Source organism: Thalassophryne amazonica, chromosome 4 (genome assembly GCF_902500255.1).
Source record: "Thalassophryne amazonica chromosome 4, fThaAma1.1, whole genome shotgun sequence".
In the NCBI taxonomy this organism is placed as follows: Eukaryota; Metazoa; Chordata; class Actinopteri; order Batrachoidiformes; family Batrachoididae; genus Thalassophryne; species Thalassophryne amazonica.
This window is the reverse complement of record NC_047106.1, coordinates 48,517,825-48,544,952: the sequence shown is the minus strand read 5'-3', so window position 1 is coordinate 48,544,952 and position 27,128 is coordinate 48,517,825. Positions and strand designations below refer to the sequence as shown.

General features: G+C 43.5%; 1 protein-coding gene across 1 annotated transcript in view; it reads left to right on the top strand.

Annotated features, from left to right (window-relative positions):
- Positions 1-27,128, top strand: part of LOC117508169 (calsyntenin-2-like) — a 1,041,373-nt gene that overhangs the window by 620,305 nt on the left and 393,940 nt on the right. Inside the window, exon 4 of the mRNA XM_034167838.1 lies at positions 26,180-26,388. Coding sequence (XP_034023729.1) covers positions 26,180-26,388 — 209 coding nt within the window. The remainder of the gene's footprint in view (positions 1-26,179; positions 26,389-27,128) is intronic.

Here is a 27,128-nt window from a genome sequence, read left to right as displayed (position 1 = left end):
GTGCCGAACTATAATGTGGTGTTGTATGGCTGGGGGGGCCTGGCTGCCTTTTTGTTTGTCTTTTGTCCTGTCTTTTGTTTTTCCTTCCAGGTGGCTTGCATTTGGGACTGAGTGGCTGTGTAGCTGAGTTTATCAGGACCTCACCCTGATCACCTGAGGCTGATCACCTGCGGCTGATCACCTGCGGCTCGTCAGGACTCACAGCTGTGGTGCATCTACATGGATTGGAACATGGTGGCATTTAAGACTGGAGTACACAGTGTGTATTTGCCAGAGACTCGACCTTGTGACCAGACGGGTGAGATCGTCGTCTCGGGAGCCATCTCATCATCAGTGGATGCAGAGAACGTCCAGGTTTGATGCATGGTCTGTGAAAGAGGAGAGGGTGAGGTCTCACGCTCGTCAGCACACTTCCTGAGGTACGTTAGATTTTGTGACTAACATTTATACAGTCAGTAAATGTGGTGTCCCTCACACCTTATTATATTGAGCTGTATGTTGGTTGTTTAAATCAGCTTCCACTGCAGTGGAGTTTTGTGAACAGGGTGTTCTATGCCTGCAGGGTGGGAAGCTGATTTGCAGTTAAGCCAGGAAGTGTTTTCTGTTTGTACACCTTTGAGTGTTCTCTCTGTGTGTTGAGTGTGGACTCACATAATGATTCCTTCTTTCACAGACTCGGTTTGTCGCGGCCACCTGGGGGGTGTCGGCGGGGTCCTTGGGTCCGAATTGGTTCTGGCTCCGGACCGTTGGCGCTGCTGGGAGCGCACCGCAAAAACCACCACGCCAGACCGCGCACTTTTATATTTTTTCACAGCACTGTTATGTTCATTAAACTCTGTTATCCTTTGTACCGTGCTCTGCTTGTTTTATACTGGGTCCTTCAAACGCTGGTCGGTTCTCCGGGCCGCGTCCGACACATAACATGTGGTTGATGACGCCGTTTTTGTGCATCGGCTTATGACTGTAATGTCGCGCCATGAATGACGTGGTGCATAATATTGTAACATTGACATGTTCTATAAACAAACTGTATGCATGCACACATCATTGTATGTCTGTCAACTTATCAAAACAAACATGACACCAAAGACGTTATATGTACTCAAAACCTATTTTTATTCTCTTTCTTATGGATAGTTTTTATTTGGATAGTGATTTGGCGTATTATAAGCTAATTAAATTAAATATATGAGACCCACCTTCATTGTAATCATTGCAAAGCCAGTGGAGTAGCGATTTCTCATCCCTGCTTAGCAAATAATCTACAATATCCACAGTTTCAGACTCTAACCTCTAACCATCCGTCAGTTGCCTTCAAAGAGTCAGAAATTTGTTTGTCTCCAACTAGCAACAAGGACTGGTCATTTTCGACAGCGGCTCTCTCTTCCTCCTTTGTTAGCACCAACGGTAGTTTCTGTACCGATGCAGCACACACAAGCATAGCCACCTCTTCTTTACATTTCTGTCCACTGCCGTACGTAGTCCTGGTTGTAACAGGCAATCCGCGGAGCTTACAAAAACGCCTACCCATAATGCACCGCACAGTCCGAGATGTGCACTTCGCTTATTCTGGAATATTATGCATTTTTTTGGGGGGGTGCATGATCCAGCAAGTACTGTGGGGAAAATATGTATTTGACCCCCTGTCAGTTTTGCAGGTTTTCCCACTTACAAAGAACGGAGAGGTCTGTAATTTTTATCGTAGGTACACTTCAACTGTGGGAGACAGAATCTAAAAAAAGTCCAGAAAATCACACTGTATGATTTTTAAATACTTATTTTATGCAATAAAATGCAAATTAATATTTAAAAATCATACAATGTGATTTTCTGGACTTTTTTTAGATTCCCACAGTTTTCCCCACTGTAGGTGCTTCACTGTTGAGGAACCCATGTGCTGGAGAATGCACACATTTCAACTAGCTGCATAGATAATTTTTTTTGTTGTTGTTTGTTTGTTTTGTTTTTAGAGGTGGAGATGGACTAGTTGTCTACTTACGTGGTTGCCATCCAGGGCTTAAGATGGTTCCATTGTGTGGTAAATGTTAAACCTTGTGGCATCAGTGCAGGATCCCAGACCTGACCTGTCCTAAGAAACAAAGCAACTTGGTCTCCAATAACTCTATTTTCTTTATGCTGCAGTTAACCTCAAAACAAATCAAACACACTACAAACCCATATAATATTTTTAACTGCAACATGTTACAACAGACGGAAATACTTAAATAAACTAAAATAAATGATCATTTTGCCATCATACTTTCAATGGACCACTTTTAAACATGACTATGGCACAATTATGGGGTTAAATTTGTCTCATTAATACTTGCAAATGCACAGAGGGTGATATACAAATATCCCTTGATTTTTACATGTGCTTTGTGATCCACAAACACAAATTTATGATTTGTAACTTGTCGTATTCTTAAATACTAAAATAAGAAGGGGGGAAAACTGTGTGCTGATAGCAAGCACCATTTAAATTTTTTTTTCTTTTTTTTCCTCCACCCCTCCAGCAACGTAATGACGTTATGCGTAACAATGCATGTATGAGTGTGTAATATATTTTAATACACCACATCTCCAGGATCAACAGGATGTTCAGTAGGCATTTGAAGTTTCTGGTCCAAAGACAAATCAAATTTCTCATGCACAGCAGGTGAACACAGAGGAATCAAATGCATGCGATTGCGTCTCACTGTCCCCTGTGGTACGTCTACTGTGTACGATCTTGGTGTTGAGTGACTTTGGATCACAGTGCCTGGAGTTTTGGCATCAGTCATCCACACTAGGTGTCCTGGTGACAAGTTGCACAAAGGTCTTGCACGGTGATGCCTGTTGTAGTTAGCAATGTCCACCATCCTCTTCTCCCTTTCCTTTTGAGCGAGCATCGCACTGTCCGGCAGCGTAGGCTCCAACTGTGATGGAAGGGTTGTGTTGTGGGATGGGTCTAATGTGTTGTGTTTAGCTCAGTGAGTGTGTGAACGCGAGTGAGAGAGAGAGAGAGCGTGCACGTGACGGTGGCGCACGCTGCCGAGAGAGCGAGACTCGGCTGAGTGGCGTGATGCGTGTAGCAGTGTATGTTAATGGAGAAGTTTGGCGACGGCGGTCGGGCAGGTAGCAGGGCTCGTGCTGTAAACAGTATAGTTATAGTTAAAGCAGCAAGTCTTCAGCACAGTACTGCTTGCTTTGTTTGTGCCGCACCACACTATAGCAGTGTGGAACGTTCGAGGGAGTTAGCCCCGGAGGAAGAGCTGCCTTCGGCCCTGGAGGACGGATCTCCCCTGTGTCCCCCAACTAAAAGAGTTAGGAGACTGAAGCAGGAATGGTTAACACTGGCGACCACGAAGGGACACTCGTGCTGTTATAAGAGTGGTGAGCTTTAAAAAAAAAAAAAAAAAAAGAGGACGATTAAAAGCCAAAGACGAGTGACTGAAATAGCTGCGTGGCTAAGCTAACAACAACATGGCGGCCGCATGCTATCCTCCCGATGTTTACGGACAAGAAACCAACTTCTCAAATCCATTCATGTCATTTACCAATGGTCAGGACAATGTACAAGGTACTGTGGAAGCTTATGAACACAGGACTGAGAGCAAATATGAACATTATAACCCATTTCTGTGTGCTGAAAACGGCGTTAGCACACATGCTAATGGAGAATATTTGTTCATGCCCTCTGACAGTCCTGCTCAATTTTCCCCCACTAATCCCTTCTTCGAAGCTAACAGTCACCGCCACGGCTTCGTGGGAGTACCAGATGTCAATATGCCACTGTTTTCTCCTCCAGACATGTCATTAAATGTACATTATGCAGACACTAACCCTTTTGCTACTGCACACATGGACAGTTTTATACATAGTACACCAGCTACATCCAAACCAGAAGCAAAAGCACTGCCCGTGTCCTATCCATGCATCTATCCAGCAAAGACTGTTAACTATGGACATTCTTCAGTAAGCCACCCCCGTCACTCAGCTCTATCTAAGAGCCGGCCCGCGCCCTGTTTGCCTCCATTATCGGACAGCGATGAGGACTACGACCCCAAAGAGAGAGTCCCCACGCTACGCCCTGGCCAGTACGATGGCAATACACCATGAAGAGAGTTTCTTCACAGATTTGAGAGCTGCGCTGAGGCAAACCACTGGTCAGCAAAGACAAAGGCCACCCAGCTAAAGTTCTGTCTTACTGGAGCTGCAGGCGCTATTGTCCACAGAAACCCTTGTTCATCCAAATGGGACTACTGCTGCCTGCTGGAGGAACTTGAGACTGCATACGGCCCCTCTTCAGATCATGCAGCAGCCGTGGCAGTGGAGCTGAGGCAAAGAGTACGCAAATCTGGCGAGGCTCTTCATGTTTTCAGAGATGACATTTATGGAAAAGTTGCTGTAGCTTATGGAGATTGGTCAGAGTCTGAACAAGATGCTATAGCTGTTGAGGTTTTCACAAATGGCTTGGGTGATGCTGAGCTAGTCCAAAGACTATTAGAAAAGTGTCCAGCAACACTAGCCAGAGCATATGAAATAGCACACCATCATGAAACCACAAAAAGGGCCGCATCCTATGTCACCAGCATGATGCAGCCAGGGGCCCGCAACACCCTTGAACGCAGACCTTGTGCTGCTGTTGTCAGGGAAATGGAGAAAAATTAGATGGTACCTGCTGTTACACCTGCAGCCAGCCCCTCAACTAACCACTTTGTCCCAAACATCCCTGCTAAAACTCCAAAGCCGCACAAGAACTATAAAAAGAGCAAGATCCGCTGTCACAACTGTAAGGGTTGGGGTTACAAGCAGAGCCAGTGCCCCTCCTCTCCGAGAAACGTTAAGACTTTTGTTCCAAGCACCAACCGAGAAAACTCCCAGGCCGCTGTACTCCACCTTAAAGAACAGAATTGTGAAATGAGCATCCACCTGCACATGTACGAGCTGGAGGTGTGCGCAGTCTTGGACAGTGGGGCGCGGAGGAACGTGTTACCCCTTCATCATTACAATGCCATTCATCCAGAGATGAGGCCTCCGCTTCAGTCATCCACTGTTGAGACCTTGGTCGGTGTGGGACCCGGAGACGTACCAGTACTTGGCGAAGCCAAAGTACCTGTCAGCGTCAACAACCGTCAAGTCGAAGTGGACTTTCTAGTGGCGGACATTGCGGGTCACGAAGTGCTGCTTGGTCACCCCTTCCTCACCCGCATAGTTCTGTTTGGAGAGGAAGTGCCCTACTTTCACCCTGAGACCATCCCAAAGTCGCACGCTGTGAGAGTAGCCAGAACTGTTGTGGTTGAGCCCGGACAAGAGTACCTCGTCAAGGGCACTGTGCATTGTAACAAAGCTGCTCAGGGAGACATGATGCTTAGCCCCACAAAAGGTTTTGTTGAGAAGCGTAAAGTACTCATTGCCAGAGCCCTAGTTGACACTAAGCCCACTAGTGTTGTTCCACTACACCTCTTTAACCCTGGCAACAAGGCTGTGACTATTAAAGAAGGTGCTATTGCAGGCCTCCTCCAACCGGCTGAAATTGTGCCGCCACGCTATGTCCCCATGGCGGCAGACCGTCCAGCCAGCTCCCCGGCACTGCCGGAGCACCTCCAAGAACTTTATGCTCAGAGCTCCGTTGACCTTAATGACTGTGAAAAACTTGAACTGTCTACCTGTTATGTGCATATGAAAGTGTCTTTTCCAGGGGACCTGGTGTCTTGGGCCGGACCAGCCTTGTGCAGCACGATATCATCACCCGGCCTGGGGCTCCAGTGAAGCAACAACGTCGTCGGATGGCTGGGGGCAAGCAGCAGGATGCAGACCAGCAGATCCGTGAGAGCCTCCAAAGCGGCCTCGCCTCCCGCAGCCACAGCAGTTGGACCTCACGATCGTTATGGTTCGTAAAAAGGATGGTACGTACCGCTTGTGCGTTGATTACAGGGCCCTCAACGCCCGCACCATCACCGACGCATACCCGCTCCAAGACACCCTGGACACACTTGCCACTGCCAAATGGTTCAGCACCCTGGATCTTGCCTCAGGCTACTGGCAAGTCGAACTAACACCCAGAGCCCGGCGTGCTGCTGCCTTCTGTACGCAAAATGGACTATTTGAATGGAATGGCATGCCATTTGGCTTATGCAACGCGCTGGCGACGTTTCAGCGCCTCATGGACCGCGTCCTAGCTGGCATGCAGTGGGAGACCTGCCTCGTCTATCTGGACGGCATCATCGTGCTGGCCAAAGGCGTGCCGCAGATGCTGCAGAGGTTGCACCAAGTGTTCCAGAGACTTAAACAAGCAAACCTCAAACTAAAGCCAACCAAATGCTGCCTATTTCGCCGCCAAGTCACCTATCTAGGTCACATTTTGTCCGAGCATGGTGTACCCACCGACCCCAATAAGGTCCACAAAGTCCAAACTTGGCCTACTCCCACGTCTGTCCAGGAGGTCAGACCTTTCGTGGGCCTCGCCTCCTACTACCGTAGGTTTGTGAAAGACTTTGCCTCGATTGCTGAACCGTTACACAACCTGACAAAGAAAAATGCACACTTTCAGTGGCACGCGGAACACCAAGAAGCCTTTGACACACTCAAACACCGCCTTACCACCGCCCCTGTCTTAGGCTACCCGCTGGACCATGGTGAGATGATCCTTGACACCGACGCTAGTGACGCAGGCATCGGCGCCGTCCTATCACAAATGCAAGATGGCGCTGAACGTGTGTTGGCTTACGGCAGCCACAAACTCTCTAAGACTGAACAGAACTATTGCACTACAAGACGAGAGCTGCTTGCCATTGTAGATTTCACGTCACATTTCCGTCAGTATCTGCTTGGGCGGTCCTTCAAGGTGCGTACTGACCACAGCAGTCTCCGTTGGCTAAGCAAAATGAAAGAGCCAGAAGGTCAGTTAGCCCAGTGGCTTGAGAAGCTGGCGGAGTACGAGTTTGACATCCTTCACCACCCAGGTCATTTACACACTAATGCTGACAGCCTTTCTCGCAGGCCCTGCCACCAATCCTGCCCTTGTAGCCTGCAGGAGCCCTCCTCACAGCAAAATACTAAAAGTCACCAAGCGATTCAGTGTGATTTGGACTGCAACACCAGCTCCCTGTCATTGAGTCCGGTCAGGGTAGTGGCATGCCCTACAACCGCAGCCTTGAGTCCGGTGGGGGTAAGCGAAAACATTACTGCCACTGACACTTTAAAACAAACAGAGACAATCTATGTGACTGATACAAACGAGACTACACTGTTTCCCGGCTGGACCATGGATGAGTTGCGCCAGGCCCAAGCATCTGATCCAGACATTTCCCCTGTCAGATCCTGGTTAGAGGCCAGCAGTGAGCTCCCCCCTTGGACTACCGTCGCCCCATGCAGCCCAGCCACCAAAACGTACTGGAGTCAATGGAAAAGACTGTACTTCCGAGATGGAGTCCTGGTTCATCGTTTTTATTGTTTGGACGACACACAGTTCTATCCACAAATTGTCCTGCCACGCAAAATGCAACCCGATGTTATGCGCCAATTGCATGAGGGGCCAGTAGGTGGACATTTTGGTATTGAACGGACTGTGGCCAGACTTCAAACCCGATACTACTGGTACCACATGAGGGAAGATGTCGCCCTCTGGTGCCGGACTTGTACAAACTGTGCGTGCAGAGCCTGACCCCACAAAACCCCTCAAGCGCCCATGGGAACTGTCAGGGTTGGAGCCCCCATGGAGCGCATTGCACTGGACATTATGGGCCCACTTAAAGAGACAGAATGCAAAAACTGTTATGTGGTTGTCATACAGGAATACTTCACTAAATGGACTGAAGCTTTCGCCATCCCTGATGAAAAAGCTGTGACAGTGGCACAGGTCATTGCAACCGAATGGGTGTGTCGTTTCGGAATGCCTCACTCGCTACACAGTGACCAAGGACACAATTTTGAATCCGAGGTTTTTCAGGAAATGTGCCGTCTGTTTGGCATTGAGAAAACCCACACAACACCTTTCAGACCACAGTCCAACGGCCAAGTTGAACATTTCAATGCTACTCTACAAAAGATTCTGGCCTCCACTGCGGAACGTTGTCACTGGGATTGGGACTTGATGATCCCATATGCAGTTATGGCCTACAGAGCAACCAAGCACAGTTCTACTGGCTTCACCCCTAACTACATGATGTTCGGACGTGAAATAAATGAGCCTGTGGACCTGGTTGCTGGTTTGCCCCCGGACTCTGATTGTGCACTTTCAGCCCCAGAGTTTGTACAACAGTTGCGTGAGCGGCTGGAACTGGCTCACAGCATCACTCGTGAAGCCCTGAGTGAGTCAGTCACACGTGCTAAAAGACAATATGACAAAAATGCTTGCCACGCTCAGTATAAAGTCGGAGATGCTGTGTGGTATCTGATCAAAGGAACTCGTCATGTCAGAAACAAAGTCAAAAAGTTTCTCCCCTCCTATGAAGGACCTTTCTTTGTCATGGGACAGCTGGACGATCTGGTCTACAGGATCCAAAAGAGCCCAAGAGCCAAAGTCAAAGTCGTCCACCATGACCAACTGAAACACTACCGCAGCCGCGCGCCCCTGGACAACACTTGGGTACTGGACCAAGCCCAGAACTGGACACCAACAGTCTGTTGGTTCCTCAACTCGTGTAATCACACCAAGCTCCTCCATTCTCTGTCGTTCCTCTTTTACTTTTCCCATCAAAGGCATTGGGATCCTCCGTGGAGTTTTGAGAGAGAATGGAACAGCATTTGGTTTGAGCTTTATGTGATAAGTCTGCTGCACTTCTCCAAGACCATCACAATGTTTGGGGTAAGTTGTTTTCAGTGTCCATTATTACATTGTCAACTCTCACTAGCAGGCCAAGAGCTGTAATGGCAGGAAGGCCTAGCAGTGGAGAACTGAGATTTTTAACAGCATAGACCTTCTCTGTTGTCTGCTTTCCCCTGTAGTTGAGCTGTAGCTTTGTGAATCCTGCAACATCCAGTTGTGTCTTTCCTGGCCCTGACAGTGGCTTTTCTGGATGCTGGAGAACCGGTTTTTCTTTTCCAAATATTTTGTTCAAGTCTGTATCGGCTATTGCTGTCACGTCTGCTCCAGTATCGAGTTTGAAAGTAATTTCAGTGTGTCCCACCTGTATGTTGGCTGTCCATGCCTGGCTGTTGGTGGACACTGATCCAAGGAAGAACCCTTGCTCTTCTTCCTCCTCCTCAATACTTTGCACCGCCTTACTTTGCCTGCAGACCCGCTGGTAGTGACCTTTCTTCCCACAGAAATGGCATTTTGCATCATTGGCAGGGCACTCATGTTTTGGGTGTGAAGCACCACCACACTTATATCACTTGTTACTCTGATTTTTGGTGTACTGTTGTTGGTGTGCTTTTACATTTTTGGGTTTGAACTTGTTAGACTTTGTTTTGTCAAACTGTTGTTTTGTTTTGACCACTCTGTCCACTGAGCTTGCATTTATTTGCATCACGTTTGTTTCACTCCTCAAAGCTGACTGCTGTTTTTTGATTTCTTCTGATTGTCCGGCCAAATTCACAGCTTTTTCCAAGTCCAAGTCCTTTTCCATCTGCATGCGCTCAGATAGCCTCGTATCGGCCAAGCCCACGACTATTCTGTGTCTTATTAGCTCATCATGGAGCGTCCCATAGTTGCAGTGCTCTGCTAATGCATGCAGGGCTGTAACAAATGCATCAACAGTCTCGTTTGGCTCTTGTCTGCGCATGTTGAACCGTGCGCGCTCGTAGACTACATTTTTCTTTACTATGAAAAAGTTGTGGAAGCCATCCCGCACTTTGGTGTAGTCCCGCTGGTCTGCCTGGCTTAGTTTTAGGCCTCTCGGGACGTCATCTGCTTCGTCTCCCATACAATATATTAGAGTGTTGACTTGATTCTCCTCCGAGCTTGCAGACAGATTACTTGCCTGACGAAATCCCTCGAAGCAACGAACCCACTTTGTCCATTCATGAAGTTTGGAAAAATCAAAGGGCTCAGGTGGCTGGATGCTAAACGTTACGCTGGGAGTGCTAGCCACGGCGCTAACTCCTGCCCTCGGTGAGTCGTTTCCTTCGTTGCTAGACATTTTTCATTCACCTTTCCCTCTTTCACAAACTTGACGGACCTTTTGATGACTTCATTCAGCTACACAGCACTTCTGACACCATGTCGTATTCTTAAAATACTAAAATAAGAAGCGGGGAAAAGTTTGTGCTGATAGCAAGCACCATTTTAATTTTTTTTTCTTTTTTTTCCTCCACCCCTCCAGCAACGTAATGACGTCATGCGTAACAATGCATGTATGAGTGTGTAATATATTTGAATACACCACATAACGTGTGTGTTGTTTTTACAAATAAATGTGTATTTGTAAATATATTGTTTTTCATTTGTAAAAAAAAAAAAAGGCATTTGCAAAACTGAAAATTCTGTTTGTGCAGTGTGATTCAGCATTTGTAGATCACCAATTACACATATTCATCACTTTGAACAGTTACGCAATACTGAGACATTCTCAGTGCAAAACTGCACAAATCCACAAACAAAGAGCTCACATTTCACACAAAGCAACAATGTCATACCCGCAAATGCACAGAGGGCGACTTACAAATATTCCTCGATTTGTACATGTGGTTTGTGATCCACAAACACAAATTTCCTATTTGTAACTTGTGTGTTTGGTTTTTACAAAAAAATGTGTATTTGTAAATATAATGGTTTTTCATTTCTTAAAAAATGCATTTGCAAAACTGAAAATTCTGTGTGTACAGTGTGATTCAGCATTTGTGGATCACTGATTACACGCATTCATCGTGTTGATCATTTAAGCCCCTTTCACACTGGCGTAAACATAGAGCTGCGAATTGTGGCGTACTGTCTATGCAGAGTTGAGCAGCTCTATGCCCACTTTTAGCAGCTCTACGCTGAGTTTTTGTTCCCTACACAGCAGTATGTTTAGGGCTACGTGCGTAGGATGGAAGAAATTAAACATGTTTAATTTTTTCAGCGTAGAGCGCTAGACACAGAAAATACTCAGTTTTAAGCAGGTTTAAGCTCCCTCTGTCGCTCTCTCCCTCTCTCTATCTGTCTCTCTCTCTCCCTCTGTCTTTCTCTCTGACTCTCTCAGGTCTGATCAAACCTGAATAAGCGTTCTGTCTCTATAAAATAAAAGCGCGGTTGCTGCATGTCGGTGCGCTCATCAGACGCCCTGATCGATCAGGTCTGATCAAACCTGAATAAACACTGTGACTCTTTAAAAGCACCGTTGCTTCATATTGGTGCCCTCATCAGGCGCCCTGATCAATTAGGTCTGATGAAACCCGAATAAGCAATGTGACTCTTTAAAATAAAAGCGCAGTCGCTGCATGTCAGGTGCGATCATCAGACACCCTGATCGATCAGGTCTGATCAAACCTGAATAAACACTGTGACTCTTTAAAAGCACCGTTGCTTCATATTGGTGCCCTCATCAGGTGCCCTGATCAATTAGGTCTGATCAAACTCAAATAAGCAATGTGACTCTTTAAAATAAAAGCGCAGTTGCTGCATGTCGGGTGCGATCATCGGATGCCCTGATCAATCAGGTGTGATCAAACCTGAAGAAGCGCTGTGACTCTTTAAAAGCGCTGTCGCTGCATGTCGGTGCAATCCTCAGATGACCTGATCGATCAGGTCTGATCAAACCTGAAGAAGCGCTGTGACTCTTTAAAAAGCTGTCACTACATATCGTTGTGATCATCCAACCTGGTCTCATGGCAAGTCCTGATTCATCAGCATGAAATATACATTAATCTATTGGTTCGTGATATTGTGACGAAAAGCGCCTTATTCTTATCACGGCAGCACAAATTCATTCTAATTAATTCCGTGATGGCTGCATGAAATTAAATGTGAAGTGGGGGGGGGTTATAGTTAGGGTGGAGTGAAAGAGTAAGATTAGGTTATGGTTAAGGTTATGGTCTAGGGTAGGAGTAGGTTAGGAATAGTGAGTTTAAAAAACCCCATCATGAAAATTTGACTCATTTCGTCACGGGAGCATGAAAAAAAAAGTGAGACTGGGCTGGATCATCAGACGACCTGATCGATCAGGTCTAATCTAATCAGCGGACCTGATCGGAGCAACCGGAGCTTTAAAAGTTCAAAGAGTCACAGCACTTCATTCACGGCAGCTTTTACCACAGCCAGACTCAGCAGCATCTGTACACAATGAAAATGATCCACAAAGACAAAAAATAAAAAATAAAAAATAATGTTAAATGACTTTGTTTCTGATCCGCACCACACCGTGTAGTAGAGAACAGAGCGCACTTTCACAGAGGCAGAAAATAGCAGCTATGGCTACATACGTGGTGGTATATAACTGTAAAAATCTCATGATACAGTCTACTGTTTTCCAAGCGCAACGATGTGTTCTGCACAGCTGGCAGGAGTGAACTGATAAAGAGTTGAATATTTTTTAAGTAGCGGCAAGGGCTACATGTGACTGTGCGCACACATTAAAAAGCAAACACGCAGCTGCAAGCAAATCCACGAATGCAACGGGCATGGAAAAAGGCTGAGTATGTGCGCATTTTGGGCGTACTTACTGTAAATGAAACACAATGCTGCAATACGCAGCTGTACATCTGTGCCAGTGTGAAAGGGGCTTTTTGCAATATTGAGACATTCTCAGTGCAAAACTGCATTTGAGTTTCACAAATATATAAGTCACTATTCATATTTCCATCCAGTAGATGGCAGTGTTTTTCTATGCATTTTGGCAGGTGGGGAGCAGTGTGACTAAACACCGTCAGGTACCGAAAGGAGCTCACAGGAACCGACAGGAGCCAGTGGGAACCAACAGGAAACTGACAGGAGCGATAGGAAGCCTAATTCAGCCTGTAGGAGCCCGCATGGGAGCGGGCACTGGCTCAGTGCTAAACACCACACCACCGTGCTTATGAATCAAAACCCCACCCCTGCTGCATTTCACTGTGTAATGTGATGTTGCATCAGGAAGGGCATCTGGGGCCTGTACTACGAAGCGGGGTTAACTTACTCAGATGTAACCCAGGGTCAACCTCCTAAACCGGAGTTGACAAAACCTGGTTTCAAGTGGTGTTAATCGGTACTACGACGCTGAATAAGATGTTGATTTGTTGAACCTGTGTTAACCTAATTGGAGTTTGTGCGCATTCACATAAAAGGGGCAGGTTGCAGCACACGTCACCATTTTTCAATGATGGCGCAGTCACCTTACTTTACCGAAGAAGAATGCACGATTATTATGCGGAGCTACGAGGAATTTAAATTAATGTTAAGGGGGAAATCTAACACATCGTCTGCCAATAAAGCAAGACAGGCTTGTTGGCAACGTATTGCTGATCGGGTAAATGCGTACGTACAATTCAATTGTTCCCCAAATCTGTTACAGATGATTAAACTGTGGAATGTCTAATATGTGTAAAAAAATGACCTTCTTTCATTAATTACGCCCAGATGCAACACGATTCAGAAGTGGGCATAGGCCTACTAATAAATGTTAGGTTAATTTAACGTTTCCTAAATAGGCTGCCTTGACTGTATGATTACTATTCCTAATCCTGTCAATATTTCAGATGCAATAGCATTGCCAAATGCACCTGGCAGCAGGTGAAGATGAAATATAAAAACATCCTTCAGAACAGTAGGTTTATATTCATAGCTTGATAAGCCCCACTTCACCTAATTAATGGACAGGCATTAGACCTATTTTGATATTAGTACCCGCGATTGCATAAAACCCTTCTTTGATTTGCATTGCGGATAAATGGCCAGGGAAAATGACAAATGCATCCAACAGTTTAGATAGAGCAAGTACTACCTTGCGAATCATACGACATACAGTATTCTTGCTCAGATGTTCAGCATCACCGATGGAATACATAAATTGTCCACTGGCAAAATAGGCACAAGGCACATTATCTGCTCGATCGTCGGGGCATTGCTACACTGTAAAAAATGACTTTTTTGTACAGGAAAACGCTGGCAGGTGTGGTTACCAGGGAATTCCTGTAAAACATACAGCAACACAGTAGATAACATTACAGACATAATATGTATATGGATTTACAGTGAATGAACCACGGCTGACTCACATTAAAGGAACTGTTAAATCTACAAACAAGAGCTCTCTTTTTTTGTACATTTAACTGCTGTATTTTTTACAGGAATTCCCTGGTAACCACAGCTGCCAGTGTTTTCCTGTAAAAACAACAGTCTTTTTTTTACAGTGTATGATGGGTGATGTTACAGACTTCTGGCCCGATCAGCTGAGAAAGATAACGAATTCCCTCGGCTGAGAATCTATATCTTTCATAGAGAATATCGTCCGGGTATGTCACTGGATTCTGGCGGTCTTTAAAAACCCTCGCCCTGCGAAGAGAGCCCCTCACTATTTGTGCCCCAATATCAAACAGATCATCCAGGTAGGCCGGCATTGTCTTCGGAGTGATTGAAGGTGGATGGACGGTACTTATAAAGGGAGTGGTTAAGCGAAAACCTCAAGCTAACCAAGAACATAACCTGCTCGGAGCAGGTTTGGCACACAGCATAAATTGCCATGGCGGCATACCTCGATCAAAACCTATCCACCTTTCGTAGTACGGGTTAACCGGGAAGTTACTCCACAAGTCATCAACTTACTCCCGAAGTTACCCTGATAAGCCAGTAACCCCGCTTCGTAGTACAGACCCCTGGTGTACAACTTGTGCCAAATCAACATTTAAAATTTACAGAAATATGTATGTGTAAAACCATTTACATATTCATTGTAATTTTGACAGAATTCCCCTGGTAACCACAGCTGCCAGAATTTTTCTGTATAAACTGGATTTTTTTTACAGTGTAAAAGCTGAATTTTATTTATTGTAAACCAACGTAAACATCATCCACATCATGTTTGTCTGCTTATCTTTTATTTATAAAAGAAAAAGGCACAGACAAGTAAAAGAGTGTACAGTTTATAATTGTTCATTTTTTAATAAATGTCTTACAGCGTTTTGTTGGACACCATGTCTGTGTGTGTAATCGGTGTGAAGACACACATGCATTAAATGTCGTCAAATGATTATGAAACTGATATTTTATACCATGTATTGAACAACCAATATACTGTGATTTTGTCTGGGAGCAGGGGGAAATTGTTTGTAAGCGCTACACTGAGTGAGTGTGCGCTCCCGTGCCGGCTCCTACAAGCCGAATGAGGCTTCCTATCAGCTCCTGTCAGTTTCCTGTTAGTTCCTGTGGGCTCCTATCAGCTCCTGTCGGTTCCTGTTGGCTCCTTTCAGTACCTGTCGGTGTTTAGTGGCACCGCCCCCGCCCTTCAAAATGCATACAACAACACTGCCATCTACTGGATGGAAATGTAAATACCGACTTATACATTTGTGAAACTCAGCAGTTTGCGCTCAGACAGTCTCAATATTGCGTGAGTGAGCAACAAGATGAATGCGTGTAATTGGTGATCCACAAATGCTGAATCACACTTCACAAACAGAATTTTCAGTTTTGCAAATGCTTTTTTTTAACAAATGAAAAAAACAATATATTTACAAATGCAGTTTTTTTTGTAAACACCAACACACAAGTTACAAATTTGAAATTTGTGGTTGTGGATCACAAAACGCGTACAAAATCGAGGAATATTTGTAAATCACCCTCTGTACATTTGCAAGTATTAATGAGACAAATTTAACTCCATACAGAATCATCTTTGCACTAGTTTTACTTCAACATCCACTGGGAGAGTGTAAGTTGTTTAACCTTTAGCTTTCTATGAAACAACAAGCCCTATGGCACAGTTTTTTTAATCTCCTTTGTTTAGTGCTGTTAAGATCATTTCGGTACCCTTGGGTCACAATTCCCTGCTGTCTTCTTCTGTCGCTGTGGCTTATTATGGACATCCTGCTTATGATCTCAGGCCTGTCACAGGAAAAGACGCTGGCCCGACAGTCGGCTCACTTTGGCATTGCTCTAGTGATATGGCCAACACACACTCCACACACTCATTGTGGCCCTAGAGCCAGCTGTGAGCCATCAGAAGGGAAAGGAGCAAAGATGTTCAGAATTTTTGTATTTAGCCTTTCTTTTGCATTTATGTTGATGAATACATAATCACGTGCACTCATATTGCACAACAATCACAAGCCCCAGAGGAGATGAACATATGTTTGCTTGCTCTCTACTGGGGAGAGGTGAGGAAGCAGGGGGGGAGTAATGTGCATGAGGGAGTGTCATTAATGTGACAAAAAAATTGCTGGTTGAGAGAATCATTGGCATCGCTGTAATCTGTTGACACGTCTTACCACCATTCTCTCCTGCTGTTACCGGCACCATTAACCTGCTGTCACTGCTCAAACCCATATTTGATTTTCTCAGTCTGGGTTTTCTTTGGGGAATTCTATTTGTTTCCAGTACTGAATGAGAACTGATCAAGGCAGAATGTGTAGTCCTGCATTCAAATGAATGCACTAAAGTATTACAAACATGACTGTAAAGGTCACTGCATACTTCATCTCAGTGACTCACACAAGCGCCATCTGAACAGTTTCTAAAAACATTTTTCAACTGCCTGCACACGGGGCAGAGCAGTGGGACAAAATATCATGTTGTCACATAAAGGGTCATATCTTAGAAGAATACTAGTATACAGATTTATCACTGTTATAATTAATTGCATGCCTCATGTCCCAGCCTGCTGCTGACGTGCTACCATGAAAAATAAATAGATAAATAAGAAGGTCTTCTTAATGAGAACTGTGATATGATTATAGCCAAAAACAGCAAAATTCACCCACTACCCCACAGGTAAAATATAATGCAATGCTAAAATACCCTCTGCTGTATGGGCTTAAAAATAGGAAACAGAATTTGATCTTTTGACCTCTTAAAATAGGTCAAAATTAGTCATTTTGAACTTGTCCATGATCTGTGTCCCAAGAGGAGTCCCTGTGAATTTGAAGACCCTGGCAGTAATAGGACTGGACTTATGCTGAGCATAGACAGACAGGCGGATGGACGCAAAGTCTTCAGAATACCAGATGGCCATATTTTGGTCTTGGGTAAAAAGTAAGTCCCCTCGGCTGCTCCCTTGTTTTACTCTGGGGCGCCACAGCAGATCCAGCATGGATCTGCATCCTGATTTGGCACAAGTTTCATGACGGATTCCCTTCCTGATGCAACTCCATATTACATGGAGAAGTGAGCGGGAGTGATGTTTGAATCGGGAACCTTCCACACTGAAAACAAGCGCAAACAAAAACACCTATTTTGACCTTGGAGCCCAACAAAATGTCCCCTCATTGTATTGCCATAACAACTGAAGCCAGTACTCATACACCACAATTTTAAATTTGATCCCATTGAGTGTTTTGTTGAAAATGAGGTATTATATATATATCAAAGTTAACTTTTATAACACTGAACTGATAAACCACTAAAAAATTTAGCAGAGCTAAGCGCTAAGTTTCAGTATTGTCTCCGGTACACTCTCAGCTACTGACAAGCCGGTTTTGAGTTTAAACACCACCAACACTTCTAGTCAGTGTGTCTTTCTGCGCCCTGCCCACTGCTGTAAGGAAGAGTCATTTACATTCACAGGATACAGTGGTCCAGATGTGAGGCTTGAACATTAACACACACAGATGCCAAAAGGCATTATGGTTAAACTGAGTAGATGGCAGTGTTCTGTGCATTTTGACCCATCTACTGGATGGTAGTGTGAATGGTGCTTGGTTATATCACACTGTTGTCGAGCTAAAACACAACTTAACAAACACAATTTTCAGTTTTGCAAATACCTTTTTTAAACAAATGAACAAATGACATATTTTACAAATACAAATTTATTTGTAAAAACCAACACACGTTACAGTAACTTCTACGTATATTGGTTTTTACATAAACCAACCATCAACCAATCAATGATGAGCGGAGGCTCAGTTTATCCATAATTCGTTTTGGCATCTGTGTGTGTTAATGTTCAAACATTCAGAATTAGAATTTTAAAATGAAAAGATACGTGTTATATTTCACTTTTTAAAATTGACAGAGTTGACATTAATGTAGTAATGTAGTTAAACTATCCGGATTAATTAGGTGCTTTACTTTTCATGACTTCCGCCTCACGTCTGGACCACTGTATGCTGTGAATGTAAATGACTTTTGTTCTTTTCTTTTTGTAGCAACCTGGCAGCCTGGCCCCTTCTGCTGTGGTAGAGTTGAGCTCAGCTCCTCTCAGCTGCCTAACTGCTACAAAATATGTAGCAGACATGAACCTACATGTATGATTTTAGGGTTTACAAATGTTACAAACTATGCAAAAAAACAAAACAAAACATTAGCATACTAAATTAGCAGAACTAAATTTAGCGTTACCTAATTGGCCCACTGATGGTATTTGAATGTAGCTGAAAAGCTAACCCACTAACAAAAAGTTAGCTTTGCTAATTAGTGGATTAGCGTAACTGCCCACCACTGTGTGTGTGTGTGTGTGTATATATATATATATATATATTGTGTGTGTGTGTGTGTGTGTGTGTGCTTGCCTACGACAGTGGTGTCCAAAGTATTCCAGAAAGGGCCATTTTATTATTCCAGCAGAATATCTGATGATTGGTAGGGCTGTACAATACTTATTAAAGGTCAGATCTTATTTCAGCCACTGACCTGGCTTCTGAGTATTTGCCTTACTCTCTGGAGGTATTTGGCGACGGCTGTCCTCTTTGCTTCCTTGTCATGGCTGTCATTGACCTGTGGGGTACTGGTAACTGTCCTATGTCTCTGCAATGTTTCTGCCTTTTGCTAACTTCACCCCATTATGTTTAAGTGCCTTCCCTCTCTTTAATATGACATATTCGGTTTGAACCATTAACCTTTATGACTCAATGAGTCATGAGCCAGTAACATCATAAGCTGAAAGCTCTTTCACCACCATTAAGAATAAGATCAACTTTATTTATCCGAAATTATTTTCCAGAGTACCGAAACAGTGACATTTGCACAAGATGTTCAACAATATTGCACATAACTCTGAGTAAGTGAATAACTCCAAATAACTGTGTTCATTGTGTATTCTTCCTGCAGAGGAGGGAGGAACAGTACCACAGGTACGAACAACCTCCTGTGGCATTCTGTGGTGCACCTGGGTGGTCTCAGTCTGTGGCTGAAGGTGCTTTGACAGGACATCAGTGTGGCATACAGGGATGGGAGGTGCTGTCCAGGATGCTGAGCGGTTTCCTCAACATCCACCTCTCTGACAGCTCCACCACAGACTCCAGCTCATCCTCAAGGGCAGAGCCAGCTCTCCTCATGACCTTGTTGAGTCTGTTCATGTCAGCTGCCTTCAGCCTGCTTGCACAGCACATTAAAGCATAGAAGATGACGCTAGAGACCACCGAGTGGTAAAGCATCTGCAACATATTTCTGCAGACACTGAAAGATCTGAACCTCTTGAGAAAGTAGAGTCAGCTCTGACCTTTCTTATACACAGCATCTGTGTTTACAGTCCAGTCCAGTTTGTTGTCTATGGGGACACCTAGATACTTGTAGTAGTCCACAATGTCCACCTCAGTTCCATTGATGGTAACTGGGGTCTTCTGAAGTCCAGCATCAGCTCCTTCGTCTTAAATATGTTGAGCTGCAGGTGGTTGAGTCCACACCACTCCACAAACCTGTCCACCACAATCCTGTACTCACCCTCCTGGTCACAGCCTGTGCAGCCCACAATGGCAGAGTCATTTGAAAACTGCTGCAGATGGCAGGACTGTGACCAGAACTTGAAGTCTCAGGTGTAGAGTGTGAACAGAAAGGGAGACGGGACCGTCCCCTGTGGTGCCCCCGTGCTGCTCCTGATGGTGTCAGATGTAATGTCACGAAGCCTCACATACTGTGGGTGGCCTGTGAGGTAGTTGGTAATCCAGGCCACCATTGGAGCCTCCACCTTCATGTCACATAGCTTACTGCTGAGTAAAGCCCAAGTTACACATAGACGCTTTTGTCCGCGGGTAGTACGTAGACCGAAGTTCGCGGTAGTTCCGACTGTTTTCGCGGTGGAAAAGGGGTGGAGCATTTCGCCGGCGTTTTGAGTGCCGTACTAGCCGCAAATGCGCGGATAAAATGCCGCTAAATCCGCCGAATAAAGCAGAGTTTTGACGCCGTAGCATCTGGCACACGTCAGGCAACGGGGGTTAATACTCAGTTCTATCCTTTACAATCGCAGGTTAAGACGTGCATGAGAACGGCAGTGTTCTGCTGCCACCGATAATGCCCTGTGTACCGCTGGATTTATCCAGGCAAATCCTGCGTTACTCCAGGAACTTTTGCTTATAGGCACCGCCCCCAGAGTATAATAGGCTGAAGCAGCTGTCAGTGCAGGGGGAGGGCGTGACAGGGAGCTCATCTCTCAGCCTTTTCTTTTTTTTTCCTTTTTTCCCTCCTCAACGTGTTGCTCATCTGCACCACAGGACTACCCTATGCTTCTGAACCAGACCTCTTGGTAAGTCCTTGCCGCTGCCAGTTTTATTTTAGGAGGTATACTGGAGCTTCTCTGCAAAAATATCTGGAGCTGGCCGCGAGTGAGAGACCTGCATGCAGCGCGCTAGCGTTTTTATACTGACCGCCGCCTATCGGCCATTTGGAACGCCGTTAACCGGGAGGTGGCATTTAGAACAGCGTACTGTCCGCTAGCGCTGCCGTTTTGTCTGCCTCTGTCGCCGGTTAAAACCGCCTTTGAGGACGCCGATGTGGGCTCTATCCATCGTTTTACACGCCGTTGATTAGGGATACAACGCCGGCCGGCAATTACGGCGGTGTAACTGCCGGGACTACAGGAAGGGGCAGGATGACACAGCGATTAAAAAGTATCAAATGCCATTGTTCGCGTTGTCTCCATCGTCAGGGCCACTTCTCCGGAGCGCTCCCAGAATTATTGACATGTTGAATAATTTTTTCGATGATTCCCGGTGAAGCCGGAACCAAACCACGCCCCCGTGCGCCGGCGTTAAACTACGCCGTTGATCCCTAACACGGCCCGGAGGGGGCAAATCTCTGCCGGGAGGCTTTCGGGAGAGTTTTACCGTCTATGTGTAAACGGGGCTTAAGTCAGGCTGGATGGTGTTGAACGCACTGGAGAAATCAAAGAACATGACTCTCACAGTGCTGCCTGCCATATTCACACAATACTAATTTTTCTCTCAACTCATGAAGATCAACTCTAGTTGGTTGTTCAGTGGGATAAGGTGTTGGCCATATCCTTGACCTGGTTTTTAGTCCTAGTCCCACTAGCTGTCTGTGTCCTTGGACAAGGCACTCATCTGCAATTGTCTCAGTCCACCTAGCTGAAATAGGTACCAGCCTTGAAGGAAAGTAACCTGCTTTGGGGGAGTTGTAGACTCCCATCTGCTTCACACTAGATTCCAGGCATAAGCACCAACACCCTTGCGCCTCAGGCCTATAGGACTTTGTTCTTGTTGTAGAGAGTTGAATCAACACTAATCTAATCTGTGTTTGGGTGTGTTTATTGGCCACATCGTGAGTGTTTGTTGGCTCAGAACAGTGGGGTGTCCATGTTTGCCTTCTTTTTACAGGGTCAGCGGGAGATAAGTGTTCTGGCTGGACTTTGCCACCCTGCTGTCTTCTGTTTTGTTGCCCATTCTCCAGCTCCATCTGGCTGCTTGTTTACATCTTAATTCAGGAGGATAATTTCATTATAATCACCATTCCCACCCATCAGATAATCCTGTAATCCACATTTCCGCCTCTCTTTTTTCTTCAAATAAAGCTTTTCCTGTGGATTTATGATTTTGCATCTTAAACTGTATTAATTTGACCCACTGCCATCCATCACAGGCTGTCAACAAATGAATAGAAAGACTGATTATGCTTTGTGGCTGACTGTTGTAGCGTATTGATGATGTTTTAAAGTGATGAATGGAGGCATTTTTTTAATTATGGTTGGTTTAAACATGAATTACAGTTGGTAAATTGTTTAAAAATGATTAATTATGGCTATTCTGTGAAATTAGAGAGCTGTGTATTGCATGCCTGCATGTGACAGATAGATCTGTGAAACAAGTCCAAGAATTATTTATTATGGCAACATAAAGTAATCCATTGGTTCAGGTTAACAATATATTCTACACAATGTACACAAAGGAGGATTTAACTCATGTTATCAAATTAATTAATCACCAGCAGTGAATTCTACTCTCAGCAGCCCTTACATACAGCGTCTGTTGCTAAGCAACACTTTAGATGAAGGGATTCTCTTTTACGGTTTTCTGTCCACATGTGCATTTCCACATCAAAGATAAGTTAAACCAATAAGCCATTTGGGGCTGTGCTGTGTGCTTATTTCAGATAATGCTAGAGAGAACCACAAATAGAAATGAATGTTCAAGCATTCTTAGATTCTCTACATTTTAATTTTTCTATTTTATTTTGATGATAAACTTTTATTTTGTTTTCATTTTGCACTTTTAATTGTAGAAACAAATCAAATCTCTAGTGTCTGTGTATGTGTGTGTGTGTTTAACAGGATTTGTGCTTAATTTTCTGTATGGAAGGTGTTCTACAAATGACAGTTATTATTATCATGTTACCATGTTAGTCGGATTATGTCATTGACATTCTTACATGATAATGGATCTTTTTGCTGGATTGGTTGTCACCAAATGCAGAAAGGCAAATTTGCTGAGGCGCAGGTTTGTTCAGTGTCAACAAGATTATATGATGGAAATAAAAGGTGTGGTTTCAGACAATCTGCCGAGCTACTGGGTGCACGGTTCTTGTGTGAGCCACGGGTTGTACTGTGCGTTATTCCGAGTGGAAAAAAGACTGTTATGATTTTTCAGCATGTTCTACTCAATGAAGTTAGACAGGTACTGTCAATTCTGGTGGAATAATTTTATAATATGTCATTATTATTAATATGTATATGTTGCGGACATGAATGAGCAAAGCTCTTCAGCATCTCACCATGTCATTTAGGTCCCTCAGACTTTTTTTTTTTTTTTTTTTTTTTAGTAAATGCTTCAGGGAAGCATTAGCATTTCAGTTTTCTGGGGGAGCTCCACCCCCTGCCACTTTAAGCGTTTTTTTTTAAATGTAGAAGTAAATTAATATTCAAAGTTTTCAGCTAGTTGACAGTAGGGCTGTACAATATGGCCAATATTATTATATCTCAATATTGTCATATCAATATTGTTTGATAATATCTGTGCTAATTCCTATTTTATGTTAGTGATCAAGTATTTGCTTTTGTAATTTGCTTAGAAATGCCTGAAATCTGGCTTAAAGTTTAAACATTAAGTTTCACTTCCATTATGCATGTGCAAGTTTTAGATAAAAGGAGGGCTCCCCCTGTCTGTGAGCGCCAGCAACATTAGAATTGTGAGACTAAACCACACCCACTGTAACACCCACATTATATAAAAGTGTTGTGGAAGCTATGTTTGGGGTCTTACACAAAATGGAGTCTGTCTGTGGACTCTGTCTTTGGAGACCCGGGCACGGTTTCAACGTGACTTTCAATAAATTCAAAATGAGGAATATAATGATTTGGTTCTTGGTAAGGGGCAGTATATTACATAAAGAACTGGGAGAAATTCCAATATGATATAAGCAAGATTGGGTAGGATTACTTTGAAATGTAATCCAAAAGTAATCAGATTACAAGTAATCCAAATGTATGTACATACATACATGTAATCCACATATATTCTTTCAAAGTAATCCTACCCAACCTTGGATATAAGATATGACTAAGATTTCACATAAAGTGCAGCAACAGTGAAAATTAAACATTTTAAAGAAAACAGTAATAATACCACACTCATTTTGCACTCATCATAATGTTAGGATACTGTGTCCTCCAAAAGTATTGGAAGACTTGGAATTTCACACATTTTAATTTGTTTATGCCATTTCAAATACAAGAAATACAAAAAATATAAAGAATAAAAATTTCTAAAATTATCTTCCTCAAACTCAAACTGAAAGCAAATCTCTAAAACTTGATAAAACCTGTAAATAATAATCCGTTTAATTGCCAGTTTTCTTCAGACAAGTCAGGGGATGGAAACATGAACATTTCCAAGTCATTGAATAGATCTTGGACTTTATTTACATCAATTATGAAGAAATACAAAAGTTTCTTTCACCAAAACATCAAATCTCGGCTTTCAGCTCAAATGTACTTTCTGTCAAATTGTAGCTGAACGTTCAGGTCTTCTTTTTAAGAAAATCCTCCTCTACACCACTTCATCAGGAAGCTGGATTTTTTTATTTTTAATTAATTTATATCAAGTTGTAGACATTTGCTTTCAGTTTGAGTTTAAGGAAGATAACTTTAGACTTATTCATTTATTTGTATTTGAAATGGCATAAACAAATTAAAATGTGTGAAATGCCAAGTGTTCCAATACTTTTGAGTACAGTTGAGAAACACTCTGTGACATGTGAATTTTTAAGTGAAATGCATCATACTGGTGTCACTCAGAGAGCAAAATTAAGAGGTTATTTAAGCCCTCCACGAAGGGTTTGACATTTGACATTTCTGGTTCCACTGTGGACTCAATTTGGCACTTCCTGTTTGCGACTCCCTGTACCATGAGTGAGCTTTGCGCCACTGCGCAGCGCTTTGCTCGTATTATTATCCCTCACTCATCACTCATCTTCAACCGCTTAATCCAATTAAGGGTTGCGGGGGCTGGAGCCTAACCTAGCAGTCATAGAGTGCAATTATTGTTAGTTTTTATTATTATTATTATAATGTATTACAAGATATTGTTCTTGTTATGTTTTATTACTATTGATTTATTCATTGGAATATTTATGTATTTTAATTGAACATGTTCCAGGGTCCTTGGTGTGCTGGTGCCTGCTTTAAATTTTAAGTAATAAATAACGCTGTATAAATGATGAGATAATTATGCAAAGGACACACAAAGGTTGAGAGTCAAGAACTAAAGGAATGGACATTTGTCACTTTTCATCGCTGTCTCTCTTACACTGATTCTCTGCTAAAATGACTTTTTCAGTTTTACATTGTCCTTCATTCTTTTTTTCTGGCTAATTTTTATACAGTAATTTGTCATTTTAATAGACTGCTATCATTGATGTGTTTAATTTGTCAGACAGTTTTTTCTTTTTTTTTTTTTTAGAGTTTCCCTCTTCTTTAGTCATCTCATGAAATTCTTAATGAAGAAACTGTGGCTCCATTGGGGTGAATGTTGACACCCTCCACTATGTGTGGAGGGTAATGGTCCCTTCCCCTTTGCCTTTCGGCTAATCACAAATTTCAGTTTTCAGTTTCAATTTATTTTCATTTATATATAACGCCAAATCACAACGGAGTTGCCTCAAGGCGCTTCACACACGGAAGGTCTAACCTTACTAACCCCCAGAGCAGCAGTGGTAAGGAAAAACTCCCTCTGAGGAAGAAACCTCAAGCAGACCAGACTCAAAGGGGTGACCCTCTGCTTGGGCCATGCTACAGACATAAATTACAGAACAATTCACGGACAAATATACAAGAAATGCTGTTGGTGCACAGGACAGGAGGGTCGCCTACATAAATACAACTCTCATCTCTGGATTCATTTGAAATTGAATTGAAATTTGCCATTCGGCTAATCACAAATTTGCTGATTATGACTTCTAGGATTGATACACACACACACACGCGCGTCTGTTTCAGACTTACACACAGATGAAGATCAGGTGCTAAATAACCATAAATAGATGATTGTTTCTGCATGTATTAGGGAGGTGATGGTCTAGTGGTTAAGCATTGGGCTTCAGACCAGACGATCCTTGGTCCAAAACCCAGCCTGACCGGAAAATCATTAAGGGCCCTTGGCCTTAGGTCCGTAATCCCCAAGTTGCACCTTGACATCAGTGTGTGAGTGTGTCTGTGTGAATGGGTGAATGTGAGGCATCATTGTAAAGCCCTTTGAGTTTCTGATTCAGATGGATAAGTGCTATATAAATGCAGTCCATTTACCATTCCCTATTTTATATACAGGAAACCTGTAGTTAATAACAATTACTAACTAATAGTCATTTCTTCATTTTTAAGAATAAGCATCACCCCACACCACAAGTAGCAGTTATTTGAATATCCTACCTGAATTTACTAATTCTATTCCCTTCCCATCTGTTGCCCTCTACTGACTACAGGGCAGTGGTGCACATTCAGGTCAACGATGTGAACGAGTTTGCCCCAGAATTTCGGGAGCCGCAGTACCGTGCTGCCGTGACAGAGGGCAAGATTTATGACAACATCCTGCAAGTGGAGGCCACTGACCAAGACTGTTCACCGCAGTACAGCCAGATCTGCAACTACCAGATCACCACCTCCAACACGCCCTTCGCTATAGACCGCAATGGTAAGACAAGAAAATACGTTTGATTTTTAATACTGAGTAATAACAGTTTCTGGATACTGCCCATAAGATTGCTGTGCCAAATAACTGCTGAATCTGAGTGCATGTAATATGCCTGTCACACTTTGAGGATTTAGCCAACGTATGAAAAATACAGCAAATATGCTGGCATATGTCTAATAAGCGAGGGCAAGTTTTGTTTAGGTTAAGCGCACATTGAAGCATGCTGGTATACATCGTAATACGGCAACCTGGTTGAAAAATTTTGGGCATGCACAATATTTTCCACGTATGCCAGCTTATGTCTCATATGTCCTGCATACGCAGGCCATAAATTGTAGATAAGTTGTGTAATTGTTAACACACATTTTTGGAAGTTATTTATCATAGTTCTTGCTAGCATTATAACAGAGTAACGGCTTGCTATGCTGCTGTCTCGAAAAATTACACTGCAATTGGGCCATTACATTGTTTTCAATGGTCTGTAGAGGGAAGATGATCATTTCTCTACACTGATTGTGGACCTGCTGCTTCTGAATAAGAAGCAGCTGGTCTGCAATTTATTCATCAACCTTTGTCAAAGCCATTTAACAATGTCAGTTGTTACTCAAGTTGCTAACCAGGATTCTTGTCTATTGCTGTGGGCAAGCACTATATATACATATATATATATATATATATATATATACGAGGGCTGTCAATAAAGTATAGGTCCTTTTTATTTTTTTCAAAAACTATATGGA